Source organism: Lipotes vexillifer, unplaced genomic scaffold, assembly GCF_000442215.2.
Source record: "Lipotes vexillifer unplaced genomic scaffold, Lipotes_vexillifer_v1.1 scaffold1931, whole genome shotgun sequence".
In the NCBI taxonomy this organism is placed as follows: domain Eukaryota; kingdom Metazoa; phylum Chordata; class Mammalia; order Artiodactyla; family Lipotidae; genus Lipotes; species Lipotes vexillifer.
This window is the reverse complement of record NW_006776176.1, coordinates 139,406-161,822: the sequence shown is the minus strand read 5'-3', so window position 1 is coordinate 161,822 and position 22,417 is coordinate 139,406. Positions and strand designations below refer to the sequence as shown.

Genomic DNA, 22,417 nt, shown 5'->3' with positions numbered 1-22,417 from the left:
ATCAGCATTGTGAAAATGACTATACTATAGGATTCAGTGCAATCCCTCTCAAACTACCAATGGCATTTTTCACAGAACTAGAACAAAAAAGTGCACAATTTGTATGGAAACACAAAAGACCCCAAATAGCCAAAGCAATCTTGAGAAAGAAAAAAGGAGCTGGAGGAATCAGGCTCCCTGACTTCAGACTAAACTACAAAGCTACAGTAATCAGTATGGTACTGGCACAAAAACAGAAAGATAGATCAATGGAACAGGATAGAAAGCCCAGAGATAAACCCACGCACACATGGTCAACTTATCTTTGATAAAGAAGGCAAGAGTATACAATGGAGAAAAGACAGCCTCTTCAATAAGTGGTGCTGGGAAAACTGGACAGGTACATGTAAAAGAATGAAATTAGAACACTTACACCATACATACAAAAGAACTCAAAATGGGTTAAAGACCTAAACGTAAGGCCAGACACTATAAAACTCTTAGAGGAAAACATAGGCAGAACACTCTATGACATAAATCACAGCAAGATCCTTTTTGACCCGCCTCTTAGAGAAATGGAAATAAAAGCAAAAATAAACAAATGGGACCTAATGATACTTAAAGGCTTTTGCACAGCAAAGGAAACCATAAACAAGACAAAAAGACAACCCTCAGAATGGGAGAAAATATTTGCTAATGAAGCAACTGACAAAGGATTAATCTCCAAAATACACAAGCAGCTCATGCAGCTCCATATCAAAAAAACAAACAACCTAATCCAAAAATGGGCAGAAGACCTAGATAGACATTTCTCCAAAGAAAATATACAGATTGCCAACAAACACATGAAAGGATGCTCAACATCACTAATCATTAGAGAAATGCAAATCAAAGCTACAATGAGGTATCACCTCACACCAGTCAGAATGGCCATCATTAAAAATCTACAGACAATAAATGCTGGAGAGGGTGTGGAGAAAAGGGAACACTCTTGCACTGCTGGTGGGAATGTGAATTGGTACAGCCACTATGGAGAACAGTATGGAGGTTCCTTAAAAAACTACAAATAGAACTACCATATGACCCAGCAATCCCACTACTGGGCATATACCCTGAGAAAACCATAATTCAAAAAGAGTCATGTACCAAAATGTTCATTGCAGCTCTATTTACAATAGCCCGGAGATGGAAACAACCTAAGTGTCCATCATCGGATGAATGGATAAAGAAGATGTGGCACATATATACAATGGAATATTACTCAGCCATAAAAAGAAACGAAATTGAGCTATTTGTAATGAGGTGGATAGACCTAGAGTCTGTCATACAGAGTGAAGTAAGTCAGAAAGAGAAAGACAAATACCGTATGCTAACACATATATATGGAATTTAAGAAAAAAAAATGTCATGAAGAACCTAGGGGTAAGACAGGAATAAAGACACAGACCTACTAGAGAATGGACTTGAGGATATGGGGAGGGAGAAGGGTAAGCTGGGACGAAGTGAGAGAGTGGCATGGACATATATACACTACCAAATGTAAGATAGATAGCTAGTGGGAAGCAGCCGCATAGCACAGGGAGATCAGCTCGGTGCTTTGTGGCTACATAGAGGGGTGGGATAGGGAGGGTGGGAGGGAGATGCAAGAGGGAAGAGATATGGGGATGTGTGTATATGTATAGCTGATTCACTTTGTCATACAGCAGAAACTAACACACCATTGTAAAGCAATTATACTGCAATAAAGATGTTAAAAACAAAAAAACCCAAAAAGAGTCATGTACCACAATGTTCATTGTAACACTGTTTACATACTATTTACAATAGCCAGGACATGGAAGCAACCTAAGTGTACATCAACAGATGAATGGATAAAGGTGTCGGACATATATGCAATGGAATATTGCTCAGCCATAAAAAAGAAACAAAATTGAGTTATTTGTAGTGAGGTGGATGGACCTAGAGTCTGTCGTGCAGAGTGAAATAAGTCAGAAAGAGAAAAACAAATACCGTATGCTAACAGATATATATGGAATCTAAAAAAAAAAAAAAAAAATGGTTCTGATGAACCTAGGGGAAGGACAGGAATAAAGACACAGACATAGAGAATGGACTTGAGGACACAGGGAGGGTGAATGGGAAGCTGCAACGAAGTGAGAGAGTGGCATGGACATACATACACTACCAAATGTAAAATGGGTAGCTGGTGGGAAGCAGCTGCACAGCACAGGGAGATCAGCTCAGTGCTTTGTGACCACCTAGAGGGGTGCGATAAGAGGGAGGGGATACGGGGATATATGTATACATATAGCTGATTCACTTTGTTATACGGCAGCAACTAACACAATACTGTAAAGCAATTATACCCCAATAAAGATGTTTCAAAAAGTTAAGGAAATTTTATCAAGAAACTAAATATAAGACCTAATAAAATAAAAAGTCTTAGAAGAAGACACAGGAAAAAAAAAAGATTAGAGGTCTGGTACTGTTCACCCAAAACTGTGTTTTTGAAAATTTAAATACAATGCACAGTAAATTAGATTTGATTTCTGCTAGGTTATGCTTTGATACTGCATTCAGCCCAAGCTGGCTTCAATCAAAGTCATGCTGCTGTGAGTGAGTGGGTGATATGGAAATCAGATGGCTGAACACGAGTAGGAAGCATAGGCCTTGCATGAGGTGGGCTTGGAGATGTGGGATGGGGGACCCTAAAGGTGATCACATCATGTTCAGAGTTGTTTTTACAGGAAAATATGACTTTCTATGGCAGACATGAACATGGAGACAGTCATGAAGAACTTGCAAACATTAATATGTGATAGGGTGGCTATAGGCACACTCAGCAGCTCTTCCTTTGGGTACAATTTTGCACCTGAGTGAATAAGCTTCTTCTTCTGTAACAATAAAGATTATGAACTTTGTATCCTAAACTCAAGTATAAATTTTTTTTGCTATTTAATATTTTTTGCTTGTTAAATTATAATATATTCTATAAGCATATTTGAAACACACATTCTTCCATCATTTGCTTGTTTTAAAGATTTGCAAGTTGAAAACTGCTTAATACAACAACAATAATTAAAATTAATTGAGTGCTTATTAAGTACCAGAAGGAGTGTTAAACCATCCACAGGCATTATCTCATTTAATATTCAAAGAGCCCTATGTCTTAACTTCTATCATTATGATGTAAAGACCAGAAAATTGAATCTCATGAAAGTTTTTAAAGATTAAATCAATAGATAGGAGGAAGGACTTGACTTCTGATCCATCTGATATAGTTGGATCTCTTAAACACATATGGTTCTCTTCAAACCATATGACTAACTGAGAATCTGTCATGTCTATTACCAAACTGAAGGGTAAGAATTATATGCTATAATTTCCAATATGGTATAATGTTGTTAAAATCATAACATGTTTTTCCTAAATAATTTTTTATTGTTAAAGTACATAAAACCTATAATCTTCCTCTTTCTGCGCCACCTGTAAGTACAACCTTTCTTAAGTATACTTATTTCAAGTGATTCTTTATTCAAAAACCTACTGTGCTTTTTCTATTGCTTGCCATTGCAATGCTTGCACATCATTCTCCTCTGTGTAGCATGTTGCTTCCATCAGCTGGCCCAGGGTTTTACCATCCTGATGCTCACCTGTCCCCAAACTAGCTCCAACATTTCAGCAGACCAGTCTACTTTCAATCACTTGCATGCGTATTTGCTTGTTCTAGTGGTTAATCCATCTTGATATCTATTATCCTTCGATCCACCTTGTCGACAACGATTAACCTGAACACACTCTAATCTTGTACTTTTCTTGTGTTCTTCCCACTTAAGGTACTTGCCCTTGCTTGTATTGTCTTGTTTCTCTATTTGTTCCCCCTGCCTGTGTGCCTTGATTCTTCTGTTCCATTGTAAACTCTTAGTGGTATGGTGTGCTGTCTACTATTTTGCAATGAAGTGGTATCTTTATTTGGCCTGGAAAATCTCCAAATAGTGAACACTAAATAAAATTCTTGATTTAAAGCAAATACTCTCGCTTTTTTCCATCTCATCATACTAAAGAATATGATGCATTCTTACCAGTGACAGTAACTCACTATTATAGTAATTTGGGTGGGGAGAAGTCAAAGAAAATGTGTTTGAAAAATTTTCCTAACTGATTCTTATATGCCCCTCTGTAAAGAATTCCCAATATACCAAAGGAAAATCTATAACTTAAAGACTATAAATGAGTAGCCACCACCTCAGAGTGACAAAAACAGCATAAAAAATGTTTACCAATTCTAAAAGTTCCTGCAAAAAAAATTAGTTAATAGGCTTAGCCTCAGCAACAAGAAATAGCAAAAATTCATTTCATTAACATGAAATGTAGAGCAGGAGTAAGAGATGAATGTTTACTCAGTAATCAGAACAGGCTGGCTTCTAATTGATAAATGATTGTTTCTTCAACTTATTTAATTCTATTTAATTTTTACTATTTAACACTTCACTTGATTTCAAAAGAATTTCTGTTAATAATACTGAAAATGCATAATGTCATAAAAATATTTGATTTGAAACTTATTAACACATAATCCATACCAGAGGAAGTAATGAATTTATAATGAAAAATATAACAGGGATATAGGATTTAAAATGAACATTTTTATAAACCCCATTTAATCACATTTTGTTCATTTGTCACTATTTTTCAGGAATATAAACGATCAAATTGCTAAATTACCTACCTTCCCAATTAATCATTTTCTTACTGAGTCCATGGCAATAACTCTTCTGGATGAGTGCTGTGATTTCTTTCTCAGCCATTACGTTACTTCTAACTAATATTAAAAATTCTTATTCCATAACAAAAAAACAATATCTATACCTTTTTTCAACAATAATCTAATAATCTATCTCTCAATATATATGTTATATATATATATATATATGCTTTCTTAATGTCAAAATGAAAAAGTAAAACTACTAAATAGTCTGCTGTTTTCACAAATATGGAAAGTATAGTGGTCAAAAAAAATGACTGAAATGAATCAAAATCTTTAGATTCTTCATCTATTTAGATTTCATATTCTACTCTCCACCTATGAGAGCCCTCACATGTACAAACTGCATTCAATCCTTGTATGAGTAAAGACGTGTTCCAATTTTGCAGCTATACTCTTTATATTTTTTAACCACTGTTGTGGAATTAATTGATTGTGGGAAGACTACTTTTTGAAGTTTCATATAATATTGAAAACTAAAAGTTACTCATGGTTGTTCAAAATCTGATGACTAAAGTAAGTCATGAAGCTAGTCAAATGTGTTATATAGTATAACTATAAAATAATGTAAGTGGCCTTCTAAATTGACATTTATAATAACTGGGAAAGCAATTCCAAAGAAGGTCAAAGGTACTGAGTTTTGGTGATAATGTGACATACACACAAAAAAGTATGTGTATGTTTTGTGACAGTGATTCAAACCATGTTCTTTAATGTACAGTCACAGATAATATGCTTCTCCTTGAAAATGAGCAATGTAAATATAAAAAATGAAGTAATTCTACAATTATCTAGAATAAATAGAATGCCTTTGAAAAGGATAAACTCATTTGGTTCAAAATACCCTGCACGTTAAGATCTCACTGCATGCATATAAAAACAGTGTTATAATAAACAGCTCCACCACATAGCCAATTTTTCTTTAATTTTTGAAGTTTATTTAATTTATTTTTTATACAGCAGGTTCTTATTAGTTATCTATTTTATACATATTAGTGTATACATGTCAATCCCAATCTCCCAATTCATCACATAGCCATATTTGACCTTAATTTTTTTAAGGCAACATATTACTGGGAAAATAAATAAATAAATAAATAAATAAATAAAATTTATTATTATTAATAATAAATTATTAAATAAATATAAAAATAATAATTTATTATTATAAATTTGTACTAGAAATGAATTCAGATGTTTGTTGGCACTTTAACTCATAACAGTGTTTAATTATTTTAAGCAAACATTTACTGGTTTTATATGGTGTCAGGGTCTGAGGGTACTAAAATCTCTGTTCTCTGGAACTTACCGCCTACCAGAGGAAACTCACATGCAAACAATCAAGCATGACACAACATGATGAACATGGTAATTGCTGTAATACAGGATGTCCCACCATTACGAGAGTAACTTGACTCAGTCTGTCTCCAACAGTTGGGGAAAGCATTGAAAGAGAAAAAGAGAGAGCGAGAGAGAGATTTGTTCTTTTGAGATTAAGTAGGTAAGAAAGGAAGGGTGTGAGGCTGTTCCTCACAGAGGGAAAAATACATGCATTATGTTAGAGATAGAAGTTTTCCAGACTGCACCAATGCACTATTACCATCACCTGGCTTCACTGACACCTTTAGAAAAGCAGGTAAGTCTGTTTGTTAAACTGAAGGATTATATTGGTGGAACCATGTATTTTTCTGTGTAAATGGTCTTTACTGGCTTTAGCAAGTCCAACTTAATCCTCTAATGGTATTAAATATTTCTATATTGTAATAAATGAAATAGCTAACTCATAAAGTAACTAAGTTGGATATATTTACAGATCATTTTAGATTTTATTATATTTCAGATTTGCACTTAAATTATAGGCAAGTACAGAAAATCATGTAACTATAGGAAATCATTCTGAAATCTAACATGCAAATTTCATAAACTTTTGAATTCTACAAGTTACAAATTAAGAAAAAAATTAAATTTAAACAAATTCTGAATTGTAAATCACATTTTCCCATATTATACTGTCCTTCACCAATCTAGCTTTGCTTCTCTACTTTGCTTTCCGAACTAAAATACTGAGTAGAAAATAAAATAATAAAATTTTGTTTTCTTTAAGGGACTGTTAATTTTCAAGGAAAATACTATTAATTTAAAAACTAATGAATCATTGAATGAGGCAATATTTACATTATTTTTGAAAAAGATCTCATTTTCACCAGCAGAAGAAAAGTAGTTCAAGTAGTGGTGAAAAAAATCCTCTCCAGATACTAACTGGGAAAGCTAGAGTTCTCAGTACTGTGGGTAGAAGAGGTTGTAAGTGTGGAGGTGAGGAGGGAAAACTATAGCTTAAAAATGGCTCTTCATGTAAATGGTGAGACAAGACATCCATTTTCACTCACTTAACCTGTCAACTTGCCAGAACTGTCATGTCAGCACTCTAGCTAAACCACAAAGGTTGATCACATCCCATTATCTCATTTTTTTAGAAAAAGACTGCATGAAGATGCCAATCAGAAAAAAAAAGGGGGGAAACTTGCAAGCAAGGAACAAATGTACTGAAGCTGAAGGGCTGCTTGGTTAACGGAATTTTAATATGCAACTGCAATGTTTCTTAATAACATTAATTACATGCTTAGTAAGGCACCATCCTAACTCATTAGTGCCTTCTTTTTTGTTGTATTTTATCTCCTACTAGCAGAATGGGGACTATATGATTGGCCTGTTACCATTAATGTTGTTTAATCTTTTTATAGCACTGTTTAAAACTGCTTGCATAAACATTTTCTAGGCAAGTATTACCTATGTATGCATATGTGTGTATCAATTAACTGCACCAACATTTGGCGTGCCCCTCCCAAATGTAAATGTTATGCTAGACCTAGAGGCAGCAGAAAGATAAATACAATAATGTATTTACTGACAAAGAGCTAATAGTTTTGAGGGGAGATGAAAATAATAGCCTCAGTGAATCTGGGAAGCCATGTTTGCCATAAGAGATTTAAAAAAGCTTTCAGACATATTTTAACTCAAAATTTAATTTAATTTGGTAGTTTATATATTTTAATGAATCTAATTATGTACTATTCCCTTGAGTGACATTTAATATGTTTAAATAAGTAGTGCAGTAATTCAAATGTCATGCATATAATATTTAGGTGTAATGCACATCATGATATATATTTTACAGTATACACATATGTAAATAGATATGATGATATCTTTCTGTCAACAAATTATTATAACTTATAAAAATGAAAATTTTTACTTTCTAAGAAGGTGTGACTAAAATATTGATGCGATTTCTTTCTGGCAATAGCCAGTGAAATCTCTTAATACTAATCTCATAATACTGTTTCTAGCCAGAATATTTACATTATTGTGATATTTGATATTTATAGTACCTTTAACTACTAAGTTAACAAATTTAGTGTTTATTTTATTTTCATTTGGATAGATCCCAAAATTAATGAGTAATGGAGTAAAGGCTTATTGCTCCACCTTCCTCTATCGAGCATAACAAAATAAATGAATAATATGGAAAAACTACCATTGCCTCAAACCACAAATTGTGAAGTACCCTTGCCAAACAAGGTCAAATCTGGAGGAAAATGAGGATGCAAGGTGAGCAACAGCTAGCCCCATCCACAATCCTCTATCAATGCCAATTTCACAAAAATTTTCTGTCAATACTGTGAGAGCCCAGTCCATGATCCTTTGATAGAAAGAAAGGAGATCTAGAGTCAAGAAGGAGACTTGGGAAATATGAGACATGACTTTGCAGATAACCAACTAAAATTAAGAAGTCTGGAGAGAAGGTATTGAAGGAAAGAAAAAGCCAAGCCTACTATGGATGGCGAAAATTTAAGGGGGCCCCCATGACCTTCCCTTCGTGGAGTTACTCCCATGGTTATGTTATGTTATGTGACAAAAGGGATTCTGCAGATGTAATTAAGGTAACTAATCAGTTGACCTTAAGATAGGTCTTAGGGACCTTAAGATTAGTTTAGGGGCCTAACCCGATCACATAAGACCTTTCAATCAGGGAATTTTCTCTAGCTGATAGCAGACTGGGAAGTGAGAGAGATACAGAGCAAAGCACCTGAAGGGTTCAAGAGATCATTGCTGACTTTGAAGGCTGTGGCAGCCATGCGCAAAGGTTAGCAAGTGAATTGTGAGTAACTTCTGGCTGGCAGCCAACAAGGAAATGGGGACTTCAATCATACATCCTCAAAGAACTCAATACTGCCAACAACCTGCATGAATTCTGAAGTAGATTCTTCTGGAGAGTCTCCAGAGAAGCGCTCAGCCTGATCAACATCTTGATTTAGCCTGTGAGATGCTAAAAAGAGGACAGAGTTGAGTCTGGTTGGACTTCTGATCTACAGAACTGCGGCCTAAAAACCGGCTGCTGTTTAAGTCATTCAATTTGTGGTAACTTGTTATGCAGCAGTAGAAAACTAGAATACCTAAAAACCATCTTCATTACGAAGCAGGGAGTATGAAGGAAGATGAAGAGTGTTTCCTATGGAATACAGAGAGTTTGTAACATAAAGTGTTTTGCTGTGTATTACTAGAATCACTAGCTTACCAAGGAGAAAATAACATGTTTTTTGAAAAAATATTCCAGGTAAGAGTTCAAGAAGAGGTTACTGAATGACCCTGATACTTTTCACTTTCTCTTCTCCAAACATGTAAACCCTAGTCTTCAGCAGTTAACTAGATGATTAATAATCAAATAGGGACTAAAACAGGATCTACATAAAATAAAATAAAGCAAACTGTATATTAACTAATTACTTACTAATTAATGACAGAAAAGAACATAAGCAATTAATCAAAGGGAGATAAGGCATTTATATCATCCAAAAATAACCCAAGGGAACACAGAAATATTTTAGAATAAATAGTTGTCCATAGTCTAAATAGAATTATGTACAACAGGGCCTCTCTTTAAAAAAGAAACAAACAAAAAAAATCTCAAAAAGGGGTAAAGGCATTAAAACACAAGTGAAGAATACTTTGTTCAAGGCTTATCAAGGAAATGGACTAAAAGTTAAAGTAAATTAAAGAAATATATTTTAGAAATAAGAAAAAATGATAACTGCAATTGAAAAAGTTAGGAAGGTGATAAATAGGCATTAAGAAATAATACAATGTGAAAGAATGATGACTTCAAAATTATTATAGAGAAGTTAACAAATATGGAACTGAGACAAAGGAAAGCCAGTATAACTGATGTATTTGAGAAAAAGAAGTGAGAAAGAAAAAGTATTCAGAGATAAAACAGAAGAAACGATTTTGAAATAGAGTAAATTAAAGGATGAATCTGCAGATTCTAGGGGTTGTGATGTCCTAGGAACATTAGACACAGGGTGATCAGGCCTAAGGTATAATCCAGCAAAGTTATGGAAGAAGGGAATACATTGATATTCATATTTGTATTCATAAAAGGGTATCCCAGATGAGGATAAAAATATTCTGTAAACCTTGTACTTCCCTACAGTACCATTCAATACAAAAACAACAAAACATTTTCACCAAAGTCTGAGAAAAGAAAGTGTGACTCAATAATTTTATACCTACCCTTCAAATCAGAGGCATTGAACAGACATTGTCAAACACACAAGGTGCTTCCAAAAGAATTAAGTCAGTGACTAAAACCAGCCAAGCATGAGAAGTAACCACTACTTGTTTTTCACTTGAAAAATTAGTATGAGCTAAAGATATTTAAAATGTTTCATGTTATGGGAACTCTGTTAGAATATACAAGACAAAATACAATGCATTTTTTAACCTACAATTTAATCAAAACATATGGAGCAATGAAAAACGTGATGCTTAATAAAAATTAAATGGGACATTGCATAAAGTAGCTAATCAGCACCAGGTGTAGGAAACATCAAGGGCTCCTAGGAGAGAGATGATCACCTCAAGTCATCGGGTAACACCTTGCCCAAAGAAGAAAGGTTGAAGAGAATAAAAGTATAGGTCTCCTTCCAAGAGGTTTCCTTCCAAGATACACTCAGGATGCCTTTTGCACAAAAGTGGATCTCAACATGAAAGGATTCGTATATAATATCCACCTAGTTTCTGATTTTTTAAAAACTGTAATATTTCCAGTATTAAGTTGAATTATATCCAGCACATTAAATTTTCCAAATTTCAAGGTGGGGTGAAGGGTAGGGGTGTTGAAAATACCAGTTGCATTATTTTTAAAGCATTATCTGATTTCTATTTTTTCCTGAGTGAATTTTTTCACTCACTTTTTATTGGATCTTTTGGTGGCCTCAGTAAAATGCTTCAGAGCATGTTATAAAACAAACTCCACTTCAACTCAAAAGAGAACTTTCTAAAATGAAGATATGTTAATTTTGTGTTTCAACAGTTAAAAAATTGAAAAAATATGTCCCTATAGATTTCTGTTTAGAATAGTGGCTGCTTCTTTAAAATAATAATAATAATAAAAGATGGGAATTTTGCCAAAAACATATATATTTCTCAATACTTATACACTCTTGTGGTCAATTATATTCTATAAAAAGAAACATACTTTTGATTTACTAAATTAGGAAATAATTGGAAGTTTCCATAAAGTTGTGTATTGTCAATTTGTTTTTGATATTTTAAATGAGTTTCACCTGATATACTCAGTTTTTAGTTTCCATACTGGAGGCAATCACCATCTAGCATATGGTATACACGACACAAAATGGAGCAGGCCTCAGCTTCACAAGCAAGGCAGCTGGTAGGTTTGACAGTCCTTTTCCAAATTATTCATTATGTTTTGAGTTGCTGCTAGGAAAAAATGTGTTGCCCATCTCCAAAATAGATGTTCTTTTTTATTTTTAAGCTTGGGAAAGACTTCCAATAGAAAATAAGACAGATGGGTATAGGAAGCAAGATATTTATCTCTATTTAGACCCTTTTCTTCTGTCAGTTCCCTCATCAACAGAATTTTCCAAACAAACAAATGAATATTTCAGCATTCAGACTTAACTCTGTCCTAGGATGTACTTTTGCTCTCATATAAAGAATGCCTTTGGAACAGTAAAAAGTCAAAACCACAAGAAGGGTTGGTGGATTTTTAACGATCAAAGTGGCATTTGTCTAGATTTTGTGGTAAAAAGCAACTAGGGAAGTTAGATTCCAGGACTCTTTCTGAGGTGTTGATGACATTGCAGATGAGGAAGTGAAATCTGGAGACTACTTTGCTCCATTGGCAAGTATGAGATTGTTTGCGTTCAGTAGGGCTTCCCACACTGATGATCCTCAAAATCAAGAGTTTTCTTACACTCTCAAAAGTACAGGCAAGAAGGTGTTTATTCCAACTGTAAATTGCATAGAGTTTCCAATTCTTTGACTCAAATGCAGCTTATAAGAGTCATCCAGTTTGGAGGTTTAAAATGATTTCTAAATTGGCTTTCCACACAGACAATCAAGTTTCATCTGGTATGTAATGTAGTGATTGGTTTCTGAATCTGTTAGTATTCCAGAATGTGGATATATTTCTAATTTTCTTTTAAAAGCTTCAGACAGGAACTACCCCTTGAACGTCTCTAAATTTTACATAGTTGGTACATAGTTCTTCACATAATTTATACTAGAATCAAAAGATGGATTTTCTCCCCCTTCTGTGGTTTCTACTTTGTAGAATACTGGTTATGTTATTGCTAAGAGCTTCAAAGTTAAAAAACTTTTAGTCTAGTAACAAATATTAATGTAGTTTTCTATTATTTGAATATTTAATTCATGATCTTACTTAATTTGTAGCTTCTCATCTTACAATAAAAGTTGGCATATCTATACTTGCTGAATTAAAATTGATGTAAAAAGTTGATGCAAAGAAAAAGCAGGCTAATTTCCACATTATCAGTCTCTTCTTTGGTGATCCAATAAGAGCATATCAAACATTCAGTTTCCCCAATTAATAGTAGTTGTCAAGTTTAAAGTATAGTTCTTCATATTTTTGAGCACTGTCATAAGGCATTTTAAGAAAGATTTATGAAATGACAGACTTTCCCAGAATAAAGTACAATGTGTCAAGAAACTATTCTTTAGTTCCAGTCCAAAGGGAATTTAAGAAATCATTTCAAAAAAGAATAAAAAACAGAAATAACTTTTGAAATGCCTTGTAGGCGACAAATATATCTCAATACTCTGTGCATATCACATTTTCTAAACAAGGTATTTTTTTATTCATGAGTTTTAATATATTGGAAATTATTAACATATTGTTCTATATTCCGGGAGCTTGTGAAATAATACAAGTCAAGTGGTCGTGGTTTATCGGCATAAGGCTTCTATATATAAAGATCTATAATTTAAATGTGATTTTTCCTGTTAATTTACAAAGTTATTATCTTATTCTTTCCCATTTACTTCTTAATTTTAGATGTCATACCATAGATATGTAAATTTATTATTAATATGAATTCTTACAAATGCAAAAAATTTTAAACTATAGTATATTCTTTAATTTTCTAACAGCATCAACTGTAAAAAGCATGATCAATTTAATAATTGTGTTTTAAGAAAAAATGCCTGCAGTTTATGTTCAAATTAATCATAAGCCATAAGCATACTTCAAAAATATTGAAATGTGAAATAATGTATGTCTCAGAAACTAGGAATGTGTTAACAAATGTTGGCATACAAAACTTTTTCACATATATGATCAATTTTGAACTCAGTTCATTCCTATAGCAGTTTTGATACGTCAGGCCTTTTCTCTCCATTTTATAGAGGAAGTGATTGGGGATTAGGGATGTTGAATAACTGACAAAGGAATTATGGCTCAGAAATGGCAGAGCAGAAATTCAGATTGGGAAGCCAAAGTTCTATTTATTGTATTTGCTATCCATATAAGAGTACATTACATAACAATAATGTTTGTGAATGTTTCAACCAACGGGGGAAAAATGTTATGAGCCTGGATGGCTATACATCAAATGTCAACAATGTCAAGCCAGTATAATAAGAAAGCTTTTGAAGTTAGGTGGACCATTTATAAAGCTGTGTCAAATTGAATAACTTATTAAAGTATCTCTTGGTATATTAAAGAAGCAATGTACTAAATTAATTTATTCATTCACCCACCCATCCATTTATGCATATATCTATTTATTTACTTATAACACAATTACCAAGATTTCTTTTATTCAAACACATTTCTTGGTAGGTTAAGCAAAACTTTAAAAGAGATGCATAAAGTTTATCAATACATTTGAAAATATTTTATTTTTGTTTACAAATAATTACCACTTAAATTACTGCAAGCGCAAGCTGTTAACTTCAGTTTTGCAAAGCCAAATGAAGAAAAAGATATATTCAAACTTTTCATGCCAAAGAACACGGCTCATCCCTCCCTTTTCCTCTTAGTGTAAGCATCAACTTACAGTAACTTGAAGCATTCTACTAAATTTTAAGTAGGCATGCAGATAATAAGTATGCAGCAGTAAAAAATACCCTTACAGAGTGGAGACTCTAAAGCAGCTTAAAATAAAAGTGCATAAAATAATAGAACTTCTTAATTTAGTTCATAATCTTTTATATTAATGAATATCAAACATAACTAATAATTGAATATTTTATACACGCAAGAAAAAGGAAGTATTGTATTTTTCTCAAGAAAAGTTAGAAGTTTATAATATTCATCATTCATATATTCTTTTACAAGAAAATTGTCACCTATTAATTGCTAAGTAACAAAAAGCTACTACAAAATGGTTTAGTAAAGTGATGAAAAAGTTAGGAGCAACTTTTACAGCAGACAGTCCCTCAAGTAATATTTTAACAGGGGTGAACAAATGTATTTCATTCAGTCATATCCTACTATGCACGAGCTATGATGCATTGTACAAAGCCATGCGAAATGGATAGAAGGATGGCTACTTACCAACAGGGCGAGCTGTAGACATTACAATGGTGTGGTGAGAACATAAAAAAGAAATTAAAAAAAAAGAAAGAAAAGAAAATTATCAGAATGCATGATGTGTAATGTTACATTTAAGTATGGACAGTAGGGTGATTTCTAGTCTCATTATTCAAGTATGAACAGGATGTCCTAGCTTGATAAAAACTGAACGTAATTATAAATAGAACTCTAAGAAAATAATTACTTTGCACACCGAGATTAACTCTAAGCAATTTGAGAGATACTTTACATAAGGTCTTATTGTCATCATCATTTACTATAGTTATTATTTCAAAGATCTTTTTAGAGTTAAACAGCCTTGTGTTACCCCAAAGTTAAGAACCTGATGAATATAACTATTCAAGTCACAGGCTAGCAAATGTCATGTCAATAAAAGAAGGCCTTGCTGTCTGATTTAAATAGCAATTGGATTTTAAGCATGGTTAGTCAGAACCATTACAAAGACTACAGAAAAGCCCCTGGTGCTGCGTTTCAGCCAGTAATAAGTTAAGATCACATCACTTTTCATCCGTGGACAGGGTAGATGGAAATATAACAAATAGGTTGGAACATCCTTAGAGATTTCAACTGAGTAGCTCTCTAACTACTGTTAAGCCCTTTTCTTTTTTTGGCAGAGGGCAGGAAACAATGACTGATAAATAGATTCTTGTCCATACTGAGAATGGCTTTCAAACTGTTGCTTCAACAAATTATTATTTTTTTTATTATTCTATAACTTTCAATCACTAAAATCAGTTGTCATAGACTGCCCCCTTTTTTAATGCACAGAAACTGTAAGAGACACACATGGGCTTAATAATACTTTCTTTAAAAAGAATAATGCCAAATCAATTTAGATAGTAAACCACTTTGTATAAAAGCAATGGACAAATATAAAACATATGGTCCCATTTTCAAATGAAGAAGAAATAGATTCAGTAGCATTTGAACTTTTATTAAATCTTACATTTCAAAATATAAATTTATTCAGCAAACAAGTGTTTCATCCATACCCCAGTGGGTAAAGCTCCAGTGTGAACACAATGTAACTCTCGAACTTATGAGTAGTTTTGTCTTGATGACTTGTTGGCATGGTGAGATAGATATAGCCACTGAAACCATATTTGTAGACCTTCATTCACTCAACAAATACATCACAGTTCTAGTTCTGTGCAATCTTTGAAACTATATTGGAGTTTCTTCTCTATGAGATTCATGGTCTTAGAATATTATTCACAATTAAAGGGGGGGGTAATACAACTCAAAGAAGGCTAAAGCAATCATAGCAGCTGAATGAAAATTCTGGCTTAGTGAAACTCTAGTGTGTCCTACAGTCTATAGTGGGTTTACTATAGCAAGAGGGAGAAAGTAAGTTGAACTATGCACAATTTCTTTTTTTGGGGGGGCACAAAAATAACAACTAAGAACAAAACAACAGACTAACGTAATGAAGTTGTGCCTTATTCTAACTGATGAGATTTCTCTTGATTTTGCCAATGTCTAGTAGTAAAAGTACTTTGTGTTTCACTTTTGAATTTGCATTTTTCATGTGCCACCTCCAGCTGAATCTGAAACATAATGTTTCCTTCAGAAATAAAAAGGCATTTTGAGTCTATGATTGTAAAGAGAGAAAAAGAAAAAAACATGGTGAGAAATCATGTTTTAAAGAAATAAAATATATTTCTTAGTCTAGGAAAATTCCAAAAAACTTAAAGCTTTATTGCTCTAGAACCAAGATAGTTTTCCCAATGAAGCCTTGATTTATGCAAAGCCAATTTAAGCAACTGAAAAATGGGGAAAAATATGTTTACGAATATTCAGTTTGTGTTCACTCATTTTGGAGCCACTTTAAAAAAGTTCTATTAGATCATGAAATATTTGATTAGAATATAAATGCTAGGAGGCTTATTATTGTCTAGCAATATTTCTTTCTAATTTTATGTTTGTCAAGTCAGCAAAGGGAGCTACTTGCTCTTAAGTTTAATTTTATAGTCTATTTTCACCATATTTCTGAAGTGGAAAACAATTGAGTAAGTCTGTTTCAGATTGTGATTATAAAACTTCTTTTTCTTTTCTCAAACTGGCTAAAGTGAATATCATGATAAAATTTTAGCAGAAACATCACAATAAAACTTGTCGTTGTAACATAGCAACATTTCATCCTGAAAAAATACCCAGCAGGTGGATGTTTTCAAAATCAGCAAATTAAACTAAACTGTGTCCCTGCATTAAATGGATGAAAATGGATGTGGCCTCTTGGGTCAGTTGACCCTGTTCTAATAAAACAGTCCAGAAAAGGGCTGAACATTTCATTTATGTGCATAGAAAAATGAGTGTAAAAAAAATAAGCCGTAGATAATTTTTTTTTTTCCGTTAACCTCTTAGTATGAGAAATCCCAACCACTTTTCCTAATGGTAAAAAGTATTTTTAAACAATTTTTACTCCACATTCTATTATATTATGGAGATTTTAATTCTTTAACCCTGTTTTTGAGGTTTCAGTCTTAGATGAAATGCATACTACACAGACTAAACACTCTAATCCATTTACAGGACACAGATTAGGGGAGAGACCATTAAGGTTTGCTGATTTAAAAAAAAAAGAATCCTATTGAAAACAAACAACTCTTCCTATTAGTTTTGTAAATTAGCTTCAAACATCCATCCAGGAGTAGCATGCTTTGTTAAATGAAATGGTAAACCTGAAACTTTCAACAAATTATGAAAACAATTAGCTGGGAAAGATCTTAAAGCAAACAGACCACTTCAAATCTCATTCATCCAAGCATTCAAGTATAAAAGGAACCCTGCTGCTTCTACAAACAAACAACTCCTCACATTTTCTCACCATTTGTTTAGTCAGCAAATATTTTTTTGATGGGAACATTTCTTGCTTAGTTGTTTATTTTCTTTTTCCACTTACTTTAGAAAAAACAAACAAACAAACCTTGGGTGAATTATGGTCAAGTGAATTGCTTTTGCAAAGGACTGACTAGATAAAAGCAAACAAATATACATAAATATAAAACCACCTACTGGAAAAGGTAGGTTAACTATACTAAAGTGGTTTACGAATCAGATTTTGATCATATATTATCAGTATATATATTCAATTGGTGTATCATCATAGCTTTTTGTGATCTGTTAACTAATGAGGAATGAAAAACTTTTTAAGCAACTAGCTTGCTCATTTTGTCTAAGTTTATTTTATATCTAAGTCCACACTAGAATATCTGGATGGGAGAAAAATGGATTAAGCGGAATAGGAATGAAGTGATTGAGAAGTCTGGAACTCACCAGTTTTTTTTCTAGGTATCCAGAGTAAATGTCTCCTAATATTTACCTGGAGGAAGGATTTTTTTAATGATATGCTGCCCAAATCATACATCTGGCAAAAATCATTTTTCTTACCAGCTGGAGGACCAGTCTGAGAATCCCTGACACACTTCTTGCCAATCCAAATTCCTCCAAGCCTTTCTCCTAATCTTATGAAAACTTCTGTGAGCAAAGCTGCACAAGGCTAAGAGGTCTGACTAAACAGGGTGAGATGCAAGTGAGACATGGATATAAACATGCAGCCAACTTCCTTATCATGAGGGATGGGAGGAGGAGGCATTAGTTAAGGTACTGGAAGAAAGGCTGAAAGAGCAATGGATGTACTTGCCTATCTCTGAAGTTCTGTGAGTGTAAACAATGCCATGGGTAATATCTATTTGGCGAGAGTAAGTGTAGCTGTGTACTTGGTACTACTTGGTACCTTGGGCTATATAATTTACTCATGTGGATCAACATGCACCACCAGGAAGGTAGTTAATTCATTCTAGCTCACTGTAGGGTTAAGTAATGCTTTCTTTCACTTATAAGCAATTGCAGGGAGTCTATAAACGAAAATTATTCCATGACTGAGAAAGTGCATGATACCCAGAAAGTGAAAGTTATTACAGGAGCGGCACTGACTATTTCAATTTCTTAAGGTGAATGAACTTCACAAATCACTTTCTAAATCAGATTTTCTCAACATGGGAGCTCCTTTGTGTCCATTTTTCACCTTTGGAAGCAGTGTTAGCTTTTTCAGATTGCTTTTTGAATGCTGAAATAAAAAAGAATTTCAAAAAAAGTCTACTAGTATAAAGTGACAATCTAGTAAACAGAAAACCAAGTATCTTTGAAATTAGTGACATCTAAAAGCAGTAAATATTTCAAAACAATGGAAACATAAAAGATTCATGTAAACCTTTCCTATTTTTAAGATTTACTTTTAAACGACATTAGCTATTATTTATTAAATAAAAATTAATCACTTCAAATGATCATCCCTTCAAACCCAAATTTGAAAGTAATTTTATTTCAACTAAAAAATAGAGAGGACACAAAATCTAGGCATTTTAATGTAATAGTAAAACAGCATAAGCTATTATTTTGATTGTTGAGTTCACTTACCAATTTAACCAAATATTAGTCTGCTGGTTCAATTGTATTTCACATCTTAAGTCTCTTACCTCGGACTGTGAGGGTGGCAGAGGCTTCCACTTTTCCAACCCGATTCTCAGCAATACACATATATGTGCCTTCATCTGTACTCATGGCCTTTTTAATTCTCAGTGTGTAATCATCTTTGATGTCATACCTGTGTAGAATATGAATTGGTTTTATTAAATAACATTGATTATATTTAGATAACACTAAGTATTCATTTTTCTCTTTTATACTGTATTTTACCTAAAATAACACACACACACACACACACACACACACACACACACACACACACATACAACGTTCGGCCATAAAGTGCAATTGCTTAGATTAAAGCTACTGCTAATAAGATCATTAATTTTGTATCTTATCTCTAGCTGCTTGATTATCAATTACCGATAATTTAGATACGTATACAACTCTGGCTGCATCAAAACTATCAAAGGTATTATTAACACTTTGACTTTTTTTGGTAGCTCTTAGATAGTAAGAAAACAGTGTATAGTTCAGTTTCTTGGTGAGTTATATTTTGTAAGTTACACTGCATTCAAATATATGATTTATTTTTTAGGTACCTTGAATATAATAGAGCTGAAATATATTAAAGGAGAAAGTGCTCTTATTTGTTGGCAAATTGACAAAACAGACACTGGCTAAAAGAATTAAGAAGGGGTAATCCTTTTTTTAAAGTAGCAATATTAACTTTTAAAACATCAACATGCCTTGGAGTGATTTCTGGAAATGCACGTCCTCGGCTCTTTCACAAACATTTATCGCCACACTTCTATTTTTTAACAAGTACACTAACATACTAGTTCAGAAAAAAGTTCTAAAATTTTGACATGAATTTTTTAAGAGCTTGCATAAGAATATGCTCTTATTAGAGTCTAAGAAATTATACAAATTGATGAAGAAATTATCTTTACATTGTTTTCATATCTGATTTTTCTTCTTGATTTTCACTGATGGTCTTTGTTATTTCACACACACATTTTTGCAATAGCTTCTGGCTGATCACACTGACTGTCCTCCTCATACATACCACACATTTAAAGCTATATTTCCAAAATATTACTTTAATTGGTTCTGTCTGCTTACAGCTAGCTGTAACTTCCTATTGCTTTTAGGCTTGCACTGAAGATTATTATAATCAGATTTCTTCTACTTCTAGCTAGTTATAAAAGAATAACACAGCTTAACATTATTATGAGCTGAGACATGGACCTAATAAAAGTTCTGTTTTACAGAACTCTGCAAGACAGAAATCAAGTGTCTATGAACCAAGCATGCCAACTAAACTCAACTATCCTTGCTCCTCCATCCTCCAGTTATGGTGATTACTTTTCTGTCTGCATGTTTTGGGTTAAACGTCTGCTGATTTATAATGTCCTAAGTCATGAGGGAAGCCTTATCTTCCACTACTCTTGTTTGAAGCCATCCATTACCACACTAGAAAACTATGGTTCTTCTCTCCTCAGAACACAACAAAACAAAACAAACAAACAAAACCCCAAAACCGACCCCCCCAAAGCAAACAAAAAAAACATTGCTACACCAATCATTCGGCACTTGCTCACATTTTGATTTGTCTATTTTGATAAAGGCAGAGATCCTGTCTGCTTCACTCACTGCTATATCCAAAACCCCAACACAGAGCTTTTAACATCCAGTAGCATAACCAAGTGGTTAAGAGCACAGACTCTGATCTTTGAGATTTTTAAATAATCTCTCCAACTTCTTGTTCACTCTCTCCTAACAACATGGCCCTTCTTCCCTTGCTCAACATAACAACCTAATTACCACTGTGTCTTTGTACTTCTCTTGTAACTTCAGGGGATGCCCTTCCTCTACAGTTTTCATTGCTGTTGCTGATCATTCTTGACTTTCAAGATAACCCAAATATTCCCTCAAAGATATCTTCTTGCCCAAACAATGTAAACTAGCCCTTTACCCACCAGTTACATTTTTTTTTTTTTTTTTTTTTTGCGGTACGCGGGCCTCTCACTGTTGTGTCCTCTCCCGTTGCGGAGCACAGGCTCCGGATGTGCAGGCTTAGCAGCCATGGCTCACAGGCCCAGCCGCTCCGCAGCATGTGGGATCCTCCCAGACCAGGGCACGAACCCGTGTCCCCTGCATCGGCAGGCGGACTCTCAACCACTGCGCCACCAGGGAAGCCCCACCAGTTACATTTTAAAATTACTTTTACTTGTTTTTATTCTTTGTTTTTATATTTTCTGTTAGTTTTAGTACTTTTTATCTTTTTCGCAGCACACACCTCTATCAAATTTTTGTTTGCTTGTTTATTGTCTTCCTAGTTTCCAAGAGCATGTATGCTCCATGAGAACAATAATTGATTCTCTCTTGTTCCAAACTATATACTCTGAACCCTACCAAACAGCACCTGAGATCTTGGATATGCTCAATGAATGCTTACGGAATGAGTGATGAACCATGCAAAAATTCTTAAAATTCTTCTATAGTTCTTTCATAGCATCGTTATTAGTAAAACAATTGTATGCAGAACTGAAAGGTAAACTAATATGAAATATAGAACTCTATTATATCAAGAAACAAAGTAGTGTTATTAGCTTTATATATCAGCAGTTAGTTATGAAATGTAGGTTAAATGAAACAAAATACTGTAAATGTTAAGACTCACAATATTTAATACATAAATGCTACTATGGAGATAGAGCTAAAATAAAGAAGTTAGCAAATCCTGACTAGCAATCTAGACTTCTGATTTACGTATTATCACTGTAAATTTCCCTGTGTAAGTTAGTAACATGAAAAAACCCTCTCTCTTTGCACAAAAATAAATGAAATAATTCTAGAAGAATATCTAAAACAATGTGAAGACTACAGGAGAACAAAGTAAAGCTTTGTGCTTTGTTCAATGCTTTTGAGAATATCAACTCATTATTCCGGCAACTAGGGTGGTTTCTAATCACATGTGTTATTAAAATAAAATAATGACAAAAAATGCATTTGCACAGTGTTCTTAAATATACTTTTTAATGTATTCTCATAACAATTCTGGTAGGTAAGGAGTAAAGTTATTATGTCTCCTATTTTAAAAATTAGAAATTTTAGACATATAAACTTCAACCTGAAACTATATAGTTTATTTTTACACTTTTATAAAATATGGCATAGTGGAATATTATGTTCAATTTTACCCCCTATTTATCAAGAAAGGAATTAGAGACATAAAAATTGAAAAGGTGACATACATGAACTTGAACTCTTCACGTGTAAAAACAATAACTGCAAAAAAATATAATTTAACTCTAGAA

General features: G+C 33.4%; 1 protein-coding gene across 4 annotated transcripts in view; it reads right to left on the bottom strand.

Annotated features, from left to right (window-relative positions):
* ROBO2 (roundabout guidance receptor 2) overlaps window positions 1-22,417 on the bottom strand; it is a 166,044-nt gene that overhangs the window by 110,342 nt on the left and 33,285 nt on the right. For 2 of the 4 annotated variants that reach the window (XM_007450291.1, XM_007450292.1), the window contains exons 4-5: window positions 19,145-19,272; window positions 14,628-14,639 (exon numbers count right to left, since the gene is read on the bottom strand). In XM_007450291.1, coding sequence (XP_007450353.1) covers window positions 14,628-14,639; window positions 19,145-19,272 — 140 coding nt within the window. The remainder of the gene's footprint in view (window positions 1-14,627; window positions 14,640-19,144; window positions 19,273-22,417) is intronic. The other 2 variants (XM_007450294.1, XM_007450293.1) reach the window with 1 other exon arrangement.